This window comes from Cyprinus carpio, chromosome A20 (assembly GCF_018340385.1).
Source record: "Cyprinus carpio isolate SPL01 chromosome A20, ASM1834038v1, whole genome shotgun sequence".
Taxonomy (NCBI): Eukaryota; Metazoa; Chordata; class Actinopteri; order Cypriniformes; family Cyprinidae; genus Cyprinus; species Cyprinus carpio.
In genome coordinates, this window is record NC_056591.1 from 25,812,578 (window position 1) to 25,835,672 (window position 23,095).

The window sequence follows — 23,095 nt, forward strand, 5'->3', positions numbered from 1 at the left end:
TAAGTGTAAGTGTTTATTTTTACAAACTAAGGGATGAGCTGTAGTGAAATACAGCTGAAATAAAATAAAATAAAATATATATATTAGATGAAAAACTAAAAAAAAAAAAAAAAAAAAAAAAAAAAAAATTATTTAGAAATGTTGCCTTGGTTTAAATAATAAAATAAGTTTGAATATACTAAAATAAAAGCTAAATCAAATATTTAAAAATATATGATGGAAAAAAAAATCAAAATGACAAAAGTAAGCAAAAATAATAAAACCTAAACTAAAATTAAAATAAAAACTGAAAACCTATAATTAACAAATTATTAATAAATACTATAATAGTATATAATTATTACTAAAATAACACTGGTGTGGATGAAATCTGGAACATCTCTTAAACACAAATTCAAAAAAGACATGAGTCTGATAAATGAAGCAAATTTGCGTAGGCAAGCCGTGACACATTTTTTCTGTGGCTTCTGCTGTAAACAGAAGGATAAGTCCCCCTTACCTTGTCTCTCCAGCAGAGGGTGTAGTGAACCTACTTTTATAAGACATTTCTTCATTTGTACGGTAAAAACAGTTCTCCATTTTTCCATCTTTCCTGTCAAAGCAATTGCAAACTGACCTGTGGGAGTTCTCCTTCCTGTCGTAGTCGCTCTCGCTGCTGCTGTTCCTGCTGCCACGAGCCACATCCCTCTGGCCCCGGCCGGTACTCCATCTGCTCGCTTAGCCACATCTGAGTCCTTACGGCCGGCTGGATGGGTGACCCTCCCACGGCCTGGTGCCTGAGTGTGGGACCTCTCTGCCCGGGGACTGCCAGGCCCATCGTGGGCGTCTTGCTCTCTGGTAAGGCACTATAGGAGAGGTCTAATGTGCTGGGTTTGAGCGGAGAGGAGCAAGACGAGTCTGTTTTACCCAGGGTGTTACTGCTGCCCAGGTCGTACTTAGTAAAGTCAGAGTTGGTGGAAAGTTTGTGCAGGCTCTCAGAGAGAAAGCCGTCTGAATAAAGAGGGTCCTGTCGGTAGCCGTAGAGCACACCTCGATCCAGGGATCCATGCGGATCCATTCGGTACGACGGTCTCCCGGAAGGGGCGGACTTTTCCTGGCCGGTAAGACGGGTGAGGGAGGACCAGCGGCGCACCGGCCGAGGGTCTTTCATGTCCAGGGGGCTGTCGAGGGGAGAAGGGAGCTGGCAGCTGCTCCAGGGGCTGGTGGGGGCAGAGGGCACACCGAGTTTGGAGCTGGACGGAGATGGCATGACGTGGGCTGTGGGGATGGGACCTTGTGAGCGCAGAGGCTGGAAGGACAATGTGCCGCTGGAGCTGGAGTGGTCTGGAGACAGACAGAAAGGGACACTACATTTAGACATTTTAGGCTTAATTAACAATATTAATTCTCCTGCTACTGCTAGCATCAGGTGTTACTAGAAAACAGAACATTAATTTGAATGTAAACACATTCTGGGTGTCACTGCTTTGCTGTCAGTATGAAAACAGGTAGCTGGCTTGTTATGGATGAAAAAGTTCACCCTCAACTGAGTGTGGACTTTATTTATTGACCATTCAGCAGAAAATCCACTTTTTGGATCCCTTTCTGTTACGATCTCAAACAAGCTTTACAAAACATCCACTAGACATTAACTACACATTTCCCTGAACAACAACAACAACATAAATAAATAAATAAATGTTTCAAATAAGTCTAAAAATGTTTGGTTATTATTCTTATGTGGGCTGAAATGAGTAAGTTGGTTAAGTGGTTGAGTGATAAATTAATTAATTAAATAAATAATTAATGATATAAACAAGTGTTAAAAATGATCAAATAACTGATATAAACAAGTGTTAAAAATGATCAAATATTAACCGTAATAATTGTTAATTAAATGGATATTATTATACAAGGATGGAAAGAGTGAAAAATGAATGAATGAATGAAGAATGAATAAATAACTAAAAAATAAATGTTAAAAATGATTGGATATTATTCTTATAAAGCTGAAATAAAATAGAAAAAAGGCCTAAAATAAAATATGTTTGTTATGATTGGATGTTATTATTATTTTTGTTGGTAAATGTTGAAAAAAAAAAATCATGTTAAAATAACTGGATATTATTATCAAGTAGACCGAAATAAGTGAAAGTAAAATAAATGTTAATTATGATTGGAATGTGATAAATTAACTGTGATAAATTAAAATAAAATGATGGATATTACTCTGATGAGGATTCGAATAAAAAATACAATTGAAAAAAATAAAAAGTCAGAAAAAAGTGCTATAATAAAATATAAAAAGTGATATTTTATATATATGTGGGTTATATGAAATATTTTAATTTTTATTTTAAATTTAATATATATAATATAATAAATAAATGGGTAACCTATATATATGTCCCCCAACTGCTTTTCCAAACCCTTGTCCAAAAGGTATTCCACAGAAAAGTTTGGAGTGACAAGACTCTGACGATGATCTCAGGGAATGAGACATGCTGGAACACAAACGGAGCATTTCACATTCCACTCTTATTCTTCCTGAGAGACTGCAATGACTGATATGACTTGATGGAGGCACTGACCCTGCCCAGAGTCCTCTAATATCCCATCATGCACTAAGGATTCTCTCAATCACATAGCCTCTCTTTCATGCTTTAAAAACAGACCACAAACACTGTGAGAAAACACGTCATGATAAACAGTGACTGAACTCATCTGACTGTGAGTCACTGCAGGAGAAAAACACTCATCAAATACACGATTCTTATATAAAAACATCAGACTTCAAACCTACGAAAATAGGATTCAGAGCAATTTATATATTGTTGTTTGCGCATATTATTTGAGTTGTATTTATAAGGCATGCACCAATATGGCTGAAGCAGAAAAAATTATAAATATTTTAAAATAATCATTTTATTAATGTTATATTTATTATTTTATGGATCCAACAATAGTCTTTGGAGGGATTTAAATGACTAAATTAAATAAAGAACTTCATAAATATGACATGGAATGTTGTAATGTAAAAGTAAAATGTAACATAAAAATGGATGTGAAGGGAATAAATCAATTTTAAGACATAATCAACTTTCTTGACCAACTTCTTATGCTTAAGTAAACTGGCGCTCATCTTTACACAGGTATGCATAATGTGGCTCTTTGTTGGCACAATCAGGTGTAAATGGGGATTTCAAGGCCTTCTAAATCATGGTCTTTGTTGAGCCTTCAAAATGCACTGTTAATGAACAAGTGAAGACCATGAAACTGGTTAATTTTATGGCATGGTTTCAGAATTTCTTCACCATCTCTTAGGAAAGGTAAAGTGAAACAAAAATCAAGAAGTGAAAAAACTTGTGCAGTGTATATTTACTCCAATATGAAACCATGACAAACTGCAAGAGCACAGCTAAGAAATGTTTCAAGTTTATATAGCACCAAATGCAAATCAACAAATGCAGTTGTCTGCTGATTTCTGAAGGAGCAAATGAGGAGGTGCAAAACGTTTGTTCACCTTCACGCCTTGAGGGGTTATGTGGAAGACACACATACAGCTCTTTGAAATGGAAGACATACAGCATGAACCTGACATAATGAACTATTTTATGCACACACTATGATTTCATACTGAAAACCTGCAGTTTTCATCATGACAAAAGAATTTTACCATACAACATGTTCGCTCTCTATCCTTATATAGTCAAGTGGTCTCTAAACCTTATATTTGGAGTGTTGTGTCGTAAAACGGGACGGACGGGACATACCAGAAAGGCTGGATTAAACCGCCCAAAATAACCTCATCTGGTTCTAATTCACATTGGGGTGGAGGAGAGAGAGGCATGCAGAGCAAACCAGGACTGCTGAAGCCTTGGGCTACAGGTGCTCCATTCCCAGAATTCCCAAAGGGGGGGGGGTGGCAACCCACCGATGAGTGTCTGCTATTTATCAGGGCTGAATAAATGTGATAATCAGGTTTGAGATCAGTCTACACTAATCGATTAGCATAGTACAGATCAGGGGCAGATTCAAAAGATTTTAAGTGAAATTGATTTGGTTTTGAAGCTCATGATAGCAGCGGTGAGGGAGAATCAGTGTGGGCTGATCTATGATTGGTCGACATCTCCCTAGGGCTGAATTGATGTGTTTAGGTCAATGAACATGGTCTGTGCACTTTGATGTGATTTGGGTTTCTTGCCATGTTTCTGTCAGATGCGCTGTGATAAATGCAGTGCCGTGTGTGTGTGTGTGTGTACCTGTGAGATTCTGAAATGTGGGTCACCAAAATCAAAGCTCTTCCTCCTACTGAGATCAAGCTATTTATAAATCATTAAAAACATGTTTTCTACACGTTTTCTTACCTGACTTACTTGTGACCGATTTCTCTCAAAAATCTAAAATGTGTGTTTCTTGCAATACCACCTGCATGTTCTGCATGTTTTCTTACCTGACAGATTTCTCTGAGGAATAGAAGAGGAAGAAAAAGTGGTATAATAAAAAAATTGATGGACAGATGGAAAAAATACTTTTGCAGAAATATAGATAGATAGGCTAAAGGATGAATGGAATGATAGATAGATGGGACGCCAGCACAGAATGTTATATAGAGAGACAGACAGACAGATAGAACGATAGATAGAACGATAGAACGATAGAACGATAGATAGATAGATAGATAGATAGATAGATAGATAGATAGATAGATAGATAGATAGAATGACTCATTTGCACAAGGTTTGCTTCTGTGGCTATGCTAACAGAGTCAAAGGTTCTTGACTTGCCAATGTGAAATCCCACAGACGCACAAACACACACAGCATTTTAACACCCTTATGTCATAAGTGTCACATCACAACAGCTCTCCACCACCAGCATCCCCCTCAGTGACATCGATTAACATGACGTCCACATGGACACTGTCAGAAAACATCTGCAATCTGTGTCCAAACGTGTCTTCAAGCTAAACCATCTCCCTGACCCAGAGTAAGCAGAAAGTGCTGTTACCGCAGCTGCCCTCTCAGCGAGTCAATCAACCCCTCACAGCTGGTAAACATGTGTTTATTTTTTATTTAGTGCTTGCTAAAAGTGAGCGTTCTCAGAATTGTTATGCAACAGCATAAAATCAACTTTGAGCAGTAAAACTAAAAAAATAAATAAAATAATTAAAAACAGCATGACAGATCAAGATCATTGCGGTTTTCACAGGATTCCTCTACTAAAATGTTTTCATTTTCCCTGGAGATACTGTGATGTATTAAAAATTGTGGTCATTAACGAATCATTGGTTTGAAGTGACACTTCAAATGAAAACTTTGATTCAACAAATCGGTTGATTTTGTTCATAAATGATTCATTTGATTCTGGCTGATCTGGTTCTCATGTCAATTATCCGGTTTCACAGCTCACTGGAAGAACAACAACAAAAAATATCAAAAGCAGGTTAAATTTGTTCTGTACATCACACAGAGCAGCCATACCTCTTCAGAAGACTTGAAATATAGCACATGAATCATATGGTCCACTTATACGCTACGTTAATGGTGCTGTTTGCTCATAATGGTCATTTATGCTCATTTATGAGCACACATGGCTATGAGTAACCGTACATGTGAGTACTCCATATCTAGAGTATCACAACACACTCTGACGTCAGCTGTCAAGCGTGTGCCGCCTGCTTGTGGACTTGATTTGATACTTACCACATTAGCACATAATTTAACAGCTGCTCTTAGATTTCACTGGCAAGTCTATCACCATTAGTCTGGCGCCAAAAAGACGGTTGCTGGGGACCAACACGGAACTCAAGGGCCATTCTGGTAAGGGCCCCGGGCCAAGGCACGTCTAATAAAACGTTTAGGCATATTAAAAATAAATGACATGATGGGTGCTTCTTGAATCATTGATGGTTTCTGGTAACAGCAATATGGAGACAAAAATGGCAAGTTAAATGCAGGCACAGTGTGATTATTACTTGTTCATAACATACATGGGCACTGTACAACCTACAGTAGGTGACATCATTAAATTAGTCCACATGACAAACACAGGCGATTGGATGGAACACTTCACAGATTCCCATTGGATAAAATGATAGAACGATAGATAGAACCTAAGATAGAATAGATAGATAACATGATAGAACGATAGATTAGAACGCAAGATAGAACAATAGATAGATAAAATGATAGAACGATAGATGGATAAGTAGAACTATAGAACACTAGATACAACAATAGATATAGAACTATAGAATGATAGATAGAGTGATAGAACGATAGATAGATCAATAAATAGATAGAACTAGAGAATGATAGATAGAACTAGAGATACAATGATAGATAACTAGATAGATAGATAGATAGATAACTAGATAGATATATAGATAGATAGATAGAACAATGGATAGAACAATAAATAGATGAACTAGAGAATGATAGAGAGAGAGAGAACTATAGAACAATAAATAGATAAAATTAGCAAATGATAGATAGAACTAGAGATAGGTAGATAGTTAGAACGATAGTTAGAACGAAAGATAGATAGATAGATAGATAGATAGATAGATAGATAGATAATTATAACGATAGAAAGAACGATAGCTAGAACGATAGATAGAACGATAGATAGAACGATAGATAGAACGATAGAACGATAGATAGATAGATAGATAGATAGATAGATAGATAGATAGATAGATAGACAGATAGATAGATGTGCTTGGAAACTCAGAAGAGACGTCCTTACTCAGTCAAGGCTCTGGAAAACTCTTCCTGACAGGTCAGTTCTGTCAGCAGTCAGTATTTCCAGCTTGCTGTTGCATCACCAGCTGCTCAGAATTCCACAGTGACACGCGAGAGTTGATTGTAACGACTCCGAGACGAGGTCACGGGTCAAGCCTCCAGAAACACGAGCTGCACAGTGCAGCAATACTGCTACCTGTCATGTCTGAGCTCAAACCGCTCCAGACAGCCAATTACTGACAGAAAACCCCTCCAGATCTACAATCAGTACACCATTTAAAGTGCTAGTTCATCCAAAAGGGAAAATTCAGTCATCATTGGCTCTCCTTCAAGCTTCTTTCTTCCGTGGAACACAAAAGGAGATATTTAGCAGAATATTCAAGCTGCCAGCTCATTCAAAAACCTTTTCTATACACTAAAAGTAACTGGAGACTGTGTGCTAGCTTGGTAACGTTGTTGATGGTGTTAGTGAGCAGACAGACAGATGGCAGTGTGTAATCTCCTCTAGCTATTAGTATTAATTCAACACAGTGTAGTAAACATGGTCACAATGGTTAGACCAGGAGGAGCACAGCAGTTAAACTCTAAGCTGAAAAAAAACACAGGCCTCAGCAGAGCATTAATGAGGACCGAGAATGATGCAGAGTGTGTTTTCAAACCGTGAAGTTAATTATCAGCTTTGGGAACAGAAATGCTGAGCCATTACAAGGTGTCTGTGTGCATGCATTTGTATGTACTCAAGGGAACGTGGAGTGCTAGCATGCCACTTGATCTTGTTGAAAAAGAAATGTCACCCCCGTTGTGCATATGGATTCACTACATTTGAAGAAATTGTGATTGCAAATATATTACAATTGTACAGCAGAATGTACTTTTTCAAAGTAATAATACTAAAAATCCAGAAAAAAAAGGACTACAAATAAAGATAGACCACACAGAATTTCTAAAATATTAAATCTCATAACACCATATAGATTGCAATAAATTATCAAATTGTTAATATTTCATGAATTCAACTGATTAGACATTCTTTCTGATTATTAAAATTGAATGAAATTATTAAAAGAGAATCATTGTAAGATAAAAAAAAGAACTTAGGGCCCTAAAATCATTTTTGTTAAACTTTTAATAAATTGCGGTTTAATTGTATAGGTTTCAAGAATTCAATTATTTAGTCATGCTTTTTGATTACATTTCTTATTTAACCCTTAAGAAATCCAGAAAAAAATTAAAATGAGAAAGAAAAAAATTCCCAGAAAAATTACTGAAAAAGGAAAATTACAATTGAAACAAGGGCGAAAATGATATAAATCATATATACATATATCCATAAAACAACATTAATGACAGCCCATGCTCATGATCCAGGTTCTTTCATTTCCATGGTGAAGCGATCAATCTCTTCCTCTCTAAAGCATCAATGATATAATCCCTTGCTGTGTGGGTTTTTTTTTTTTACATCCTTCCAATCAGCAGCTTGTTTTCAAAGCAAAGGCAGCATTATGGCTGCATGCATATTGATCTACATCCTTATCCAGTAGACAGTAGGCATTTTGGGGAAGTCGTGGCCTAATGGTTAGAGAGTTTGACTCCTAATCCTAAGGTTGTGGGTTCAAGTCATCTCACGACCGAGGTGTCCTTGAGCAAGGCACCGAACCCCCAACTGCTCCCCGGGCGCCGCAGCATAAATGGCTGCCCACTGCTCTGGGTGTGTGTTCACGGTGTGTGTTCACTGCTGTGTGTGTGCACTTTGGATGGGTTAAATGCAGAGCACGAATTCTGAGTATGGGATTAATTTATTTGTGTGTATGGCACGTTGGTTTTATGTCTTTTAGGTCTGTGTGACTGGGCTACATCCTGTTCCGGTGTAATTTGTTTACCTCCTTCCTTCGAGATAAAGTATGTAATATAGTACTGGCAAGTGGTTTTTCATTCATCATAAATGTTCTTTCATACACTCTCTCCTTGCACAGCGTCTTATTTCATTCATGAGTTCACCCTTACTGAACGGGGTGAGGAAAATGTCAGGCCAAAGAGTGTTATTCTAATTAATGTTTTGATTTTTGGTTGATTGGTTGGGTTAAATCTGAGGAAAAGAGATGATTTAATTAATTACTCATTTTCTATTATTATTTTAAAATTACATTATTGTTAATTTTGTTAATGTATAAATGAAAAAAAAAAACAATAATTCAATAACAAATAGTACCTTTTATTTTTATATAGTATTAATTTTATTAACTTAAAGGTGAATTATTGTTATTTTTAAATCAAAATATTTATTTTTTTAAATTAATAAAAAGTCATAATAATTTATTTATTAATATATATAAATTATTATTACTTTTTCATTCATTTAAAATGTAATTATTATGACTATGTCTGGATATAAATATGCCAACAGCAGGGTAACAGTGATAAAATTACACTTATATTAAGTACACATTAAGAAAGAAAACATGATATTTCAGTTTTTTAAATATCAGCTGTTCACAATAAAACTGTTCAATTGATCGACCACTACATAAAATCACACTTAAAAGCCTGGCATTAAAGCTTTTCCTCTACCAACAAACGAGAAAAATTGCTAAACTGATAAAAAGAGAAAAATTAAAGGCCCTTTCACATGATGTCAGGGCTTTAACGTACCTCTCAACAGAAGCATCATGCGGCACTTTGACCTTCACATGAAAAACGCTGCAGATGACGAAAACGATTTCACAAGATTATAGTATTAGGTAGCAATTCAGAAACTACTGCAAGCATGTAAAAAAAAAAAAAGAGCTAACGTAAGCAAACCTGCATTATTCTTTCTCTAATATGCCTCTGATGTCAGGTCGTACAACTTAATATATCTTGTTTCTTTTTACTTTTCTGTCTCAAAATTGTCCGGTTTTCATTGGCCAGACCTGCAAAGTCAAGAGCAACTATCATACAGTTCTTTGTGATGGTTTTCACACAAACATCACTCCAGACCTCACACTCAAGCGCACTGCAGCTGGAGCCTGATGACAGACGTTCCAGCCCTCAGGGAGCACAATAACAGAGACCTAACGCACAGCATCACATTCACCACAAAAGGGCCATCATCACAGTCGTAATGGCTTACATGCGATTCCCAAACAGATAAAAGGAGGTCAGCATAAAGGGAAGGTCTATGTACAAGGTCCCTTTATGGCTAAGCTGTGTCAGAAAACATATGGAACAGTTTTTATGGTTAAGCAGTCTGGTGTTGAGAAGAGAGAGATCTCATTCATTACAACAGAAGCCGCTCTCCATTTTTTCTACATCCAAGGTCTTTCATTAAAATAAACTCGAAAATGAATGAAAGAGCTACACACATTTCACAGACTAACAAAGCTTAAAATCCATTATAAAAAAAAAGATATTTTACACTACAGTTCAAAAGTCTGGAGTCAAATTTTTAAGGTGATTAGTATTTTGATTGGAGAAAGGATGCATTAAAAGATCAAAAGATACAGTAAAGACATTTATAAATGTTACAAAAGATTTCATTTAAAATAAATGCTGTTTTAACTTTCTATATACTTCGAAAATCATGAAAAAAAACACTGTTCCCACAAAAAATATTAAGCAGCACAACTGTTTTCAATATTAATAATAATTTTTCTTGAGCTGCAAATCAGCATATTAGAATGATTTCTGAAGGATCATGTGACACTGAAGACAGGAGTAATGATGCTGAAAATTCAACTTTGCATCACAAGAATAAATACATTTTAAATTATATTAAATAGAAAAACAGTTATTTTAAATTGTAATAATATTTCACAATATTACTATATTTCTGATTAAATAAAATTTTTGAACAGTAGTGAAAATTAAGCAGAACAATAATATTTTAAAATATATTAAATTACTTAAGTCCAGCTATGTTGACTACACAACTAACTGTCTGCTTTATTTAGCAGACTTGATATGCAAGTTGCAACCAACCACAAATGCTCAGTTTAACAGTGTGAAATGTGTCTTGGAGAAAATTCAAAATCAGCAAAACAACATTACATAAAAAAACTGAGACCTGATCTTTCCCTTTTTCAATGAATTCCACTACGGAACAAGTCAAGCAAAGCTTGGTTCCAGATTTATGGAAAGAGCCACTTAAGCCCAAATCGTTTCCTTCCTCTATAGTGAAACACCAGATTCAGTGAACTGAACATGAATCGTTCTGTATGCGTTGACTCTGGGACTACAGGTGAAGTTTCATATGATTATGTAATTATGGATAATGTTAACTTGCTAAAATGCACTGGAGATCCTTCCACAAAGTCAAAAACTATATGTCCTACAGTTGACGATAAGAGGTGCTGACCTACTTTTGTGAGCCTTGCCCTTAGTACATAATTACGGAAATTACCCAGTCTCAGCGGGGAGGTTTTTCACAGGACTACATCTTGTAGTGTTTGAAGGACTGAAAGGTCTTATCTGGTTCCTTTAAGGCAAGAGGATTATCCTTTCTGCAAAGCATCACTGGATTTTATTCTGTTTTCTATGAGGGTGGTGATATGACTCATGTTTCACAAGTAAACAAATGTCCTTGCTTCCACATCCATGATTAGGGATGCTGAAAAATCAATTAGTCTGTATGCTGTCTGAACAATTAGTCAAACTAGTTAGTCATAAGAAAGCCCTGAATAAATTATAAACAGCTTTTTACTTGACGAGTTTTTAAAATTGCAATGGCACAGAGCAGAAACAACAACAACATAGAACACAACACAAAAGCCTGAAACACGAATCTGCACTTAATACTTTTTTGACTCACAATTATGGAGGACTAAACCTGTAAAGAATAAGTAAATTAATATATAGATAGATAAATAAATAAATGTAATAAAAGGAAAATAAATAAATAAATTATGTGATAAAAACAGAAATAGTTCATTTGTAATAAAATTGAATCCTGAATTTATATTTAAAATTTCTTTTTTCCTTTATCCAAACTTATTTTACATATTCTTTTATTTACTTATACTTTCATCATTTTTATATTTATGTATTTTTAAATGTATTTATTCATGCATTTATTTATTATATGTATTTATTTCCAGATTTATTTATTCATTTATTTCTTTTTACTTTTCAGTGTGCAACATGGAAATGATGGAGGCGGTCTTTTGTGGAGCGTAACTGGAGACCACTGTGGTGGTTCATTGTAGTTTTCCTAAGTATCGACGAAAAAGTGAGATAAGAGTTCATGATTCAAAACCAAATTACAAAAACAGACGCAGAAAAAACTTTTGTCTAGAAAAGCAAAATGATACTAAAACAATAAGAGCATGGTTTCCATAAACACAGCTACAGATATGAGTCCACAGGAAGTGAATGATGTGTTCGTGTGATATGGTAAGGAGACATTTAAAGTGATGTCTTAAGTAGCGCTCATGTTCACCAAATATTCTTAGCACTGAACTGAAACAATACTAGAAAATAGCTATGACAGTCAAATTAGTCTGTAAAGATTAAAATGGTGCTAAAATGATTATTTTCAATGGTATACAGTTAGTAATAGATACCAAACTAGATCTGATATTCAACAGTGAGAAAAAAAAATGCAAGTTAGCCCATCCTGCTTGTGTGCGTTGTGTGGTTAAAACCTATAGAGATTATTAATTAAAAAGGGCAGGGCAGAAGCGTCCTAGAGTGAGTGTGGCTGCACTCCAAATGTAATCAGAAAGCCTCACACGGACAGACTTCCATTCCTGCTCTCATCTATAAAAAGGTGTCTTATTGACTGTCCGCATACTACGCAAACTAGGTTATCCAAGTTATGGAGTTGTGATGGAAAATCCTATTTGGGTGCCATTTCATCAACGCTCCACTTGACCCTTAATTCAGAATTGATTAAGCCAGTGTTCACATGAACAGAAAATCCTGACGCCTCTGCCAAAGGGTGAAACGGTGCGCTAGTTCTGGCTGACCCAAAGCTGGCAGGATTTTTAACAATGGTTGACAACACACCACACATATGTCAGATGAAGTAAATGAATATGCCAGCTGTCTCAAAGCATATGCCAGAGAAAAATCATTCTGGAAATCAGGGCTTCACAAGTTAGATGCTGTCTGTCTCAAAGAATTGTAAAAAAAAAAAGACCATGAATTTTTAAAGAACGATCCAAAACGATTTAATTTAAGTCATACAGTCTACAAGCTTTCTACAGAAATTGTAGTTTTTTGAAAAGAAATTTCACAATTGTGGCTGTATTACCACCTCGGGTGTGCATTAATTATCAATAGTTCAGTCACTGACAATTATTCCAATTATAATATTTTGTATATTTTTCAAATAGATGATGAAATAATGATTTGAAATATACATATTAAAGCGTTTAAATATTTTTTGTAATATTTAAAATCTAGTAGTTACTTGGAGGAAATGGTTTTGGCACTCATGTAAACTAAGAAGAGAATGTTAATTCAGTGTCAAACTCATTCCTCATTCAGAGTCTAAAAGCCATCATTAGCGCGATGGCTTCGGAGCAGCTGGCATATGAAATATGTTTCGGGGTGGGGTTAAGGGGTACAAGGCACAGAAGGCCTTGAGCAAACAATACTCCCTTAATCATGCTAACCGCATTACCCAACTCTCAGTCAAATGCTAATACACTAGTCTCAACTGGCTAATCAGACAATGCCAGGAGCTAATCTAGGCCAAATCTAATCGAGGGCAACATTTTGACCTGGAATTCCCTTGGGACTAAGATGTTTGGTGAAGATCACACAGATTTGAAGAGACATATTTGGTTAATACCACTGGATTGACGCTTCTTGAGTATTTTTTTTTTTTTTTTTTTTACATAGCAACTTATATAAGAATGTTAACCAGTTTGGAAAATGATTTATGAAGATGATTTATCAATCATTTGTCAAAAACGACCACCTGTCAATTTTTAAATACGATATATATACTCACATCTTTACTCAACCGTAGACAAACTGAGACCCATGTGAAACATAACAATAAAGTAACCATATTTATAGGGATCTGCTCAAAGTCTAAAAAACTATAGTGAATACTTATTTTGAAAAAGCATAAATAAATAAAAGAATTTTAAATTTATGAAATATATAATTCATATATGCAATACGGGAAACTATACAAGCAAAAGTGCTACACCTCAAAATGTGATGTTAATTAAGTTTTTGACAGACTTTTGGTTTAACATTCAAAAAATACACATTAAAAATCATAATTTCATGCACTATATATAATGCATATTTATATAATTACAATAGAGATATTCCTAAACTGTGGTTTTATTTATTTGTGACACTTTTGGATTAAAATTCAAAAATGTTTAAGCATGAATAACCACATAATTACTTTAAAACGAATTTATATTAAACATTATCTATTTATATTGAATGACAATATTTCTTTTAGCTTTATTTTACATAACATTGTGTATTAAGTTTTAATTACAATCTTTATGAAATATATAATGCATATTTGATACATGGAAGCTAAATGGAACAGAGCTACATCTTAAATGGGATTTTAGTTTACACCCTTTTAGTTTTAATCTGAATGCAGATATAGATTTTTGTCATTATATACACAGATAATGGCTTCACTCCTACAAATAAGCACTGATGTGTGACATAGTGCTATGAAAGGGCTAAAAACAGCGCAAAAGCACAGCAGCACAAATACACCCGAATGCATGACACTTTGTTGAGGTTGCTCCTTGTGTATTTATGGGTGCTTCAGTGGCATCCAAGGCATCCCTTCCAGCAAGTCTTAGGGCACCTCTGTGTTTATTCTTGGCTGATAAGTCAAGTGACTCAGGTTTCCTTTCAACACAGCTGATCCTCACACAGCAAGATGACACCTGTACTACATTGCGTAAGTGCTCCATGGAAATGCATGAATACCTGATAAAAACAACACTCAAGGACAAAGGTTTAAGGATCCAGGGCATTCATTTGATTACTGATAAATAATCATTACTCAGACAGATCAGAAGTATGGCAAGTGGGGCAATGAACATGCTTCTTGATGAATTAAGTCTAGCTATGTCACTCTCATAACATCAATCCCATGCAAGAGTTGTTGAAACAAGAATGGAGTCCCCGAAAGGAGCCATTGAGCCCCTCAGGGGTAATTACGAAGCTGCTGCTGCTGCCCATGGAAAGGTAATAATTAGTGGCCCAGGTCAGGAGGCGTCCTGGTTCAAAACGAAAGGAATTTCCTGTGCCTTGTTCTAGGTCAGCCTGGCAGCTCATTTGGAGAGAGCCTGGCAGCTCATTTGGGGAATTCTGATCCTCAAGGTGAATGAAAGTAGGTAAATTAATCTGCAAGAGGACACATCTTTTCTCAAGATTAACACGTGTCACAGGAAAGCCTGACACTTGGTAGGAAAGGGTTTGAGAATGAAGACGTCTTACAGGGAAAAGTTGCTCTCACTCATGAGAACATCAGAATCTAAAATGTATCTAAATGTAAAAATAGTCAGAAATGAGAAAGCACAGTTAAACTTTCCAATATCAGTATAGCTCATATAAACCGCTACATAAATAAATGGCATACATACATAAAATCATAACATCCATCAATAATTGATATTTTACTGTTATGTTGTATATCCTTAATTTTATTCAACCATTAAACAGGCCATTTCACCGGTCAGCAATAACCAAAATTGCCTATAAATTGTTATCTAAACCCTAAATGTACTGAATTCATAAGCGTTTTTTTTAAGCAGTTGGCTTTGAGGCATGGTGACTCTGCATCTGAGGTCACATGTGCTCAAAGTGAGCTGAGTACAATATGACAGGATGGCCTCAATGCAGGACATGTCCCCAGGCTCACAGATATACGGCACATTCTAATGAACCGTAATGAGGCCGTCTGCTAATTATGAAATCCACATGAGAACAGCACACCCCCAGTATAAAAACACAGCAAATGCTAAGTCCTTTGACTAGCAATTAGCATTGTTTGAAGACATGCAAAAAAGAGAAACTAAGATCAGTGATACCCAAACATAAAGGGGGAGTTTCAGACTTATTGTCATCATCATTATATTTGTGTTAATCTTTTTAGCTCATAGCTCATGAAATCAAAATAAAGTAAAGGTTCAATATATATATATAGTATATATATAATATATATATATATATATATATATATATATATATATACACACATAACATACACACACACACACACACACACATATATAGCACATTATAAAATGGGCAGTATCTATAAAATTCTAGGGTTGCCGCTGTCTGTAACATCATGGCTTAACATACTAAACTGTTTCAGTGTTTTTTATAGAGTGAAATGAATAAGTCTATTGTAGGCCGAAAACTAGACATAGTAAAGTCTCCTAAAATAGTTTTTTTTTTTTTTTCATGTAGATTACACCCTAGTGAGTCTTCATTAGGATTCATCATGAAAGAAAGATTCAGGAGAGAGAAGGACTTCAGGCCTGCATTTAAAACCATTCTTGAGCACAGCACAACACTGCCAGATTAAAACAAAGAAGTATTTTGGAGAATCATTCGTAAGCCTTTCTTTATCAGATTTTTCTCTGTCCTGCCCAGCTCGACAGCGCAATGCCTGCAAAATCACACTGGTCTCGCTTGCAGTGAAACAGTGATACTTTTGAAAGAAACTTCAGTTTGGTTGTATTAAACTAGTTTAGTTGTAAAAGAGGAAATCAGTCCTTACTACCACAAAAATAAACCACAAACAATAACTAACTTTCCCTGTTTACAGGCTCAACAATGTGTTAGTGCAGCAAGCAACAGGGTTAAAACATTAACAAACAGCCATTATTAAAGCTGAAGAATGTGCTTTTTTGATGTTTAAAAATATCCAAACTTAATATGTAAATAAATAAAACTATTAATTAGACATTTCTAGGTTGATTACCACCAAAAACAACAATGACTCAACCAATGGTGTGAGTTTGGGGTGGGAACACATGTTTGACCAACCAATGGAAAATGAAGGGAGTGTTCAGGAAACCTGTTTGACAACAATCCTTATTTTCGCAATTCCATTTGTTAACACTAGTGGTGCAAAAATGACTCAAATTAGCTTAAATCTTTGCCAATATACTTTAAGCGATTATCATGCCACTCTTTCTTTGTTTTTGTTTTTTTTGGGATATCTGTAAAATTATTTTGAAGGCATAATCAGATAAGCCATTGAAATTAAATTAACAAACAGGCAATGTAACTTGTTAATGACAGCCATTAAAATTCAGCTTCGAAGCTGACGTTCTGGAGATTAGTCATCACGTCTAGCAGTGCATGGGGTGTGGTCATAATTATTTTCTCTACCATGTGGTGATATCACGGCTCTAATCCTACACAGCGATTACAGATGTTTCCACGGCAGATCTGCCCTACTTCTGGAGCCAACTCTTTGCTGGCTGCTTGCATCGAGATCGGCACTGAGACAAGTCTTGAGATCATGCTTGACTATAGACTCACTCTTGGGGCATTAAGATGAAATCACAAGTTTTTCACAAAAGCCAAAATCACAACAGAATGAATGAACAGCCTGTGGCTCTGTGCTTGACCTTGACTTGAGCCCTGAGCAGAGGCGTATTTTACTGTGCTAATGATACAAAGTAATCAATTAAAGCAGTGAGCTGTAATCAATACGAGGATGACGCGGTCCACCCAAGACAGGACGAGCTTGATTTCATCTTCCTAAGGCACCGAGCCAGGCAAACATCAATCACCTTTAGACAGCAGTCGGGACAGGAAGTAGGGTGAGGATGGTTGACAGAAGGATGTTGGGCTATTGGCTGCTGAAATGTAGGGCAGAACAGTGCGCCTCCAACTGAGAGCTCACAATGGAAAAGACATGATTTATCATAGCACAAATTCTACCAGTTATGTTTATAAAATAGGACAGAGTTCCCTTAAAGAAGGGACAACAAAATCTAGTGACCACAAAATGATAGAGGCTTGGGGGGTGTGCTCTTTTGACTACCTAGCAACACCCTAGTAACCTCCCAGAACAACCTAGAAACCACCCAGAAATACCCTAGCAACATGAATATCAAATGTACTCTGATTGCCTTTCACATGAAAGCAGCAATCACATTTTCTTCTGAACTTTTCAAAAATCTATATAAGTGTATTTGGCATGGCATAAATTCTGAGAATTGTTGGATGCAAACAGTAATTTGTAAAAGAGGAGAAATCTAATGGATTTCACATTACTCATCATCTTATAATCTCTACCCATAAGCTAGGCACACATTGGCCTACATAATATTTAAGAGACACTGAAGCATGACCTATTTCTAAAGGCTTTTACAGTCCGTTGCTTGCTCAGGGTAACTTCACAAAAATCAAAGTGGTCGACAAATAACAGGAAGAAAGCCCTGGTTTGACCTCGCTAAAGCATTAAAATCTCTGCATTTGTTGGTCACTGAGAAACTAGAGGCCGATCCTATTTAAAGTTTGTTGTCTGACTAAAGCGAAGCATGAGGAGACGGGTCATGACTTTGGGCTGATTTTGTAATGAGCTTGCTAGGAAAATGTCTGACTGTGAAAACCAGCCATGAATTGCAAACAGGCGATCAATTACACGTTTCACACCTCACAAAAACAGATTAAGGCCGGCCAAGCGAGCCACATGTGGTTTGTTCGAAAGTAGGCTGCGTCACAAACATCTTGTACCTTCTACGCGGTCCGAACACGAGGTTCCGATGCCGGTATCACCACTGTCTGAGGCAGCGCGTATTTCACCCCCTTGTGACGTCGCCGCGGCTGCTAATTCCTGTGGCAGAAGAGTCGCAGCCTGGGACCCATCCAGGAGTTGCTTGGAGGAGGACGTGCTCGAACCTAGGAGACAAACAGAACAGGGTTACCATGGACGAGGAGGAGACAAACAGAGGGATGTCATGTCCAACAAGCACATGATTTCAAACTGTATCAGCATTTAAAACAGAACTGTTATTCACAGTAAAAGTCGTTTAGTTAAGTGAGCATTCAGTTAAAACGACACAGAGGTGCAACCGGATACTGCAAAACGGCAACTCTGAGGGCTGTAAATGGTAGATAGACATTACAAAAACACATGACGTCGTCAATGAAACGAGATGAACGAGGAACATAGGGTTGAGAATCAACAACTGGTTCTATTCAGAATCATTACAACAACAAAAACTATTAAAAAAGAACTGCTAAGCAAACCAAATGTCATGGAAATTAAATCTATATAACTCATATAATAGTTAATATTAATAGTATGTGTTTATTATTAATAGTTATTAAAATTAATAGTTTTGTTTTAGTATTTTATACACTTATATATACATTGTATTTAAGATGTCTGGGGTAAGTACAATTTTTTAAATAAATTAATACTTTTATTTGGCACGGACACATTAAATTGATCTAAAGTGGCAGTAAAGATGTTTATAATGTTAAAAAGATTTGTATTTCAAATGAATGTTGTTCTTTTGAACCTTCTATTTATCAAAGAATACTGTTTTTCAACATTGATAATAATAAGAAATATTTTTTAAACAAAATCATCATATTAGAATGTTATGAAGACTGGAGAAATGTTTGCTGCAAATTCAGCTTCGTCAGTAATAAATTACATTTTAAGATTATATTATAATAGAAAATGATATTTCAAAAATTGTAATAATATTTCACAATAGTGCTGTTTTTTACTGTAATTTTAAAACAAAAAAAATGAGTGTACGAGACTTTTTTTTAAAAACAGTTTTAAAAATCTTTTTGATGTTAAACTATGTAAACTATACACAAACTAAACAAAACTTTTAAAGTTTAATGTAGTTTTCGTAAAAATATTATAATTATACATGACAAATATCACCTCTCACATTTGTGTTACATTGTGGGCCAAAAACTTACTAAACCATTAAAACAAGGGTGAAGTTCAGTGAACCAAACGGTCAAGTCTTGCCCTAGCGGGCTCATCCCCAATATCTGCTGACCTAATCTATTCTGAGGTGTAATCCGTTTAGACACCACCATTTAGGCTGTCCTGCATAATGCCTGGCAGAAAAAAAGTGGAATATATATTCTCTCTTGCCAACATCTCTGAACATGTTGATTTACTTCCAAATAGCCAATAATTTTTTTAAAAAAATATTGATTCATAATACAACATTTTGATGAAAAATTACTATAAATATATTTTCGAGTTGATCATTAACTTATTAAAACTGGAAAGTATAAACATCATCCTTTTCCTTTCAAGGTTCAGTCAGCAAAAAATCTACTCACACGCATTTGTGCCCATACATCTTTGGAAAGTCACAAAACTGAGTTTGAAGCAATTTTCCCTGAAACAGCAATACAGAAAGCCAAAAAATCCTATAATATATAAATACTTCAGATGCTTTATAATGAATCTCAAACCTACAAGAGTTCAAAGACCAGCACAAGTCAAGATCCAGCTGAAAAGGTCAGAACCAAAATTATAGGTCTCCATAATCCCTGGGGTGGAAAAAACCTCAAGTTCATACCAGGTCATATGAAAGTGATCCCATTAGCCATCGTGATCGGGACAGAGGAGTACATCTGTAAATATCCCGGGTTAAACACAGGGCTTGTTGTTGATGAAGGCCCACCAGCAAAACTTCTAGACCAAACAACAGTTATATCAAACATTGATATCCAATTATTAAAAACACTGGCAGAGAGACTTATCAGAATCTGTTGATCACTGTTCAATATTTAGACAACTTTCTAGAAGCAGAAAGTGTGTAAAAACACAAGCTACTAGAAAATACTGAACACGTGTTTGTTTGGATTTTACGGTCACCACTTTACAATTACATAGTTTAAGAAAAAAGAAAGAAGAAAGATTGGACTGAAGATACATCATTTTTATTTCACATATTTGATAAGTAAAAAAAAAACTACAATTATGTTAAATAAATAAAAAAATGTATACGTAAATATTTTCATGCAATAATAATAACACATTTATAAACAATTAAAAAAAAAAATCAAATGTTTTTTTTCTATTTTATTTTTATTATGCAATCTAACATTATAATAGTAGACTACAGATAAAAGCCTATATATATGCGATTAAAAACTATTATAGATAAGTAAGATAATAGTTTGCTTTATATCATTATAATTAATATAATTCAGTGATGTGGCACACAGATATTAGGCTGTATCTGCTTTGGCCACAGCAACTGCATATATTAATGAGAGCCTTCTGTTAAAGAGAAAAAGCGAGCACGTTAGAGACCCTTGTGTCCATAATCTGCCTCAAAGACAAAGCTGAAGGTGACACGAGTGATGCTGTCAAACCATCACAACGCTCCTAAACGGAACATCACACATCTACATATAACCCAGCAGCCTGCGCGCGAACGCAGGAAACAATACACGCTCCGTTACACGCGCCAGTCTAACACCAAACATGGCTGTTCCAATGAACATATATCTGCCTTACAGTATGTCCCATTACACAAGCGCTAGGCTTTTACCTATTTTATAAGCGTCGAATCCGTCCTCAAAATCGTTCCTGGCCCACATCGCGCTCGGTTTCACACACTGAAAACGATAGATCCAACACAACGAGAAGAGACAAAATGCGCGAGCCCACCGAGAAGAGGAGTAGGGGGGAGGTATTTAAGTGAAACCGCATTCCATAGCCACCAAAATACTGGAAGAACCTGCGAATAGAATCTGAAATCAACGCGTTTATATGCCGCTACGCCGTAGTCCTGAAAGGTGGCGCGTATTATGTCGCAGATTGAGCCGGAGTTATGGACTAGTAATCGCTCTCTGACTCGCTGGCAGATGCATCGCGAGGATGTGATCTCACTGCCTGCAGCTCCTCCAGAGATCCGCTGGAGACAGAGAAACGCAATCACAGTCCAAGCGAGCGACACAGAGGATCCTCCCACCAAAACTGCAGAGCCACAGCCACACTAGCTGTCTGTGAAGAAGAGACCGGGGCTAGTGGTCACACGGGTGAAAAGTGTCTTAGCCCTTTATGTGGCCAAGAATTCTTCTGAAATAAGTCTGAAAATTAATTAACTGCTAGTTTCAATTGTTACAGGTTTTGGTTTCCCCCGGGATTTATGATGAAATTAAACAAAACACACACACACAAAATGGATGTAATTCTATGGATCTATATGTTATCATATTTATATAAATGATATATATGCTATATATATATCTTAGTATATATAAAAAATTACTTCATAACCTTTTATTTAAAAAAAAAAAATTCCCTTTCTCCAGGACAAGTAGTTACATGTGTTTAAAAAAATTTTGTATAATTTAATTTCTTCATTACTATTTGTTGGCCAAATAAATGGTTCGATTCAGTATTATTTTTATACTTTTTTAACAAAAAAATTTATAAATGCTTTAAATTTTGCTTAAAATTCTACCAAATATGCTTTTTTAAAGGCAGGTTCCCATTGTGACAACATACCTCATGTAATGTAACTTTTGTGTATGTAATATTTTTATGTAATAATAAAAAAAACTTAAATGATCTGATGTGCTGTGTTAAACTGACTTGTGGTATATGAAAATACATATAAAGCATATACTGGACTAAAAAAGTTGACAATATCTATTTCCCATACAGTATAAATGGGAGCTGCTGATAAAAACATAAGCAAATGCATTGTTAATATGATTTAAAGTTCCTTTTCATATATTAATACTCAATTGAAAACTATGATCATATTTAATTGGATTTTTAAATATTAGTAATGCTTCTAATGATTTAAAGTTTACTATAAAATGCAAACACTGATACAGTGGAGAGTGGTATTTGCTGCCAAGGTTCTTGCGTGGATAAAAAATTAAAGTGCCCATGGATTCAAATCAAACAAATACATTCACCCCCGTTTACATGGCACATTCTTTTCCAGGGAAACACAGCACCAACTATTTATATTTCAGGGTGTTTGGGACTGTTTCCACTCCACACCTTGGTTTGACAGACTAGGGTGATTGTCCCAAGCTGCCCAAATGGGCCATTCCCTTTCCAACATTCCTTTGTAGCATTCACAATCTATTTACCCTGCTGTCTCATTACACTGAGAGCTTCAGTTTACAAGAGTCTCAGAGAACTAACTGATAGTTTTTTAAGGCTGCAGTAAACTCTGCTTTTGTCTCTTGTGCAACATACAAATGTACAAAACATAAGGATTGCTGGTCTGATTTTTCACACATCTGTATTCGTAACATTATGCGTAATACAGCATAACATCTACAATTATCACCATTACTGTGCAAAAACCATTGCAATGTGTATTTAAGTCGAGGTTCCTCAACACCATGACATGCTATAACAATAATTTGAGAGAAAATAAATGATGTATGTTTTGTACATATGAAATTGAAATTAA

At 35.6% G+C, this 23,095-nt stretch overlaps 1 protein-coding gene across 1 annotated transcript in view; it reads right to left on the reverse strand.

Annotated features, from left to right (window-relative positions):
• Nucleotides 1-22,738, reverse strand: part of LOC109104756 (centrosomal protein of 85 kDa-like) — a 48,821-nt gene extending 26,083 nt beyond the window's left edge. The window contains exons 1-5 of the mRNA XM_042778357.1: nt 22,675-22,738; nt 21,395-21,633; nt 21,206-21,272; nt 18,399-18,563; nt 617-1,323 (exon numbers count right to left, since the gene is read on the reverse strand). Coding sequence (XP_042634291.1) covers nt 617-1,323; nt 18,399-18,563; nt 21,206-21,272; nt 21,395-21,633; nt 22,675-22,738 — 1,242 coding nt within the window. The remainder of the gene's footprint in view (nt 1-616; nt 1,324-18,398; nt 18,564-21,205; nt 21,273-21,394; nt 21,634-22,674) is intronic.
• Nucleotides 22,739-23,095: the final 357 nt, after the last annotated feature.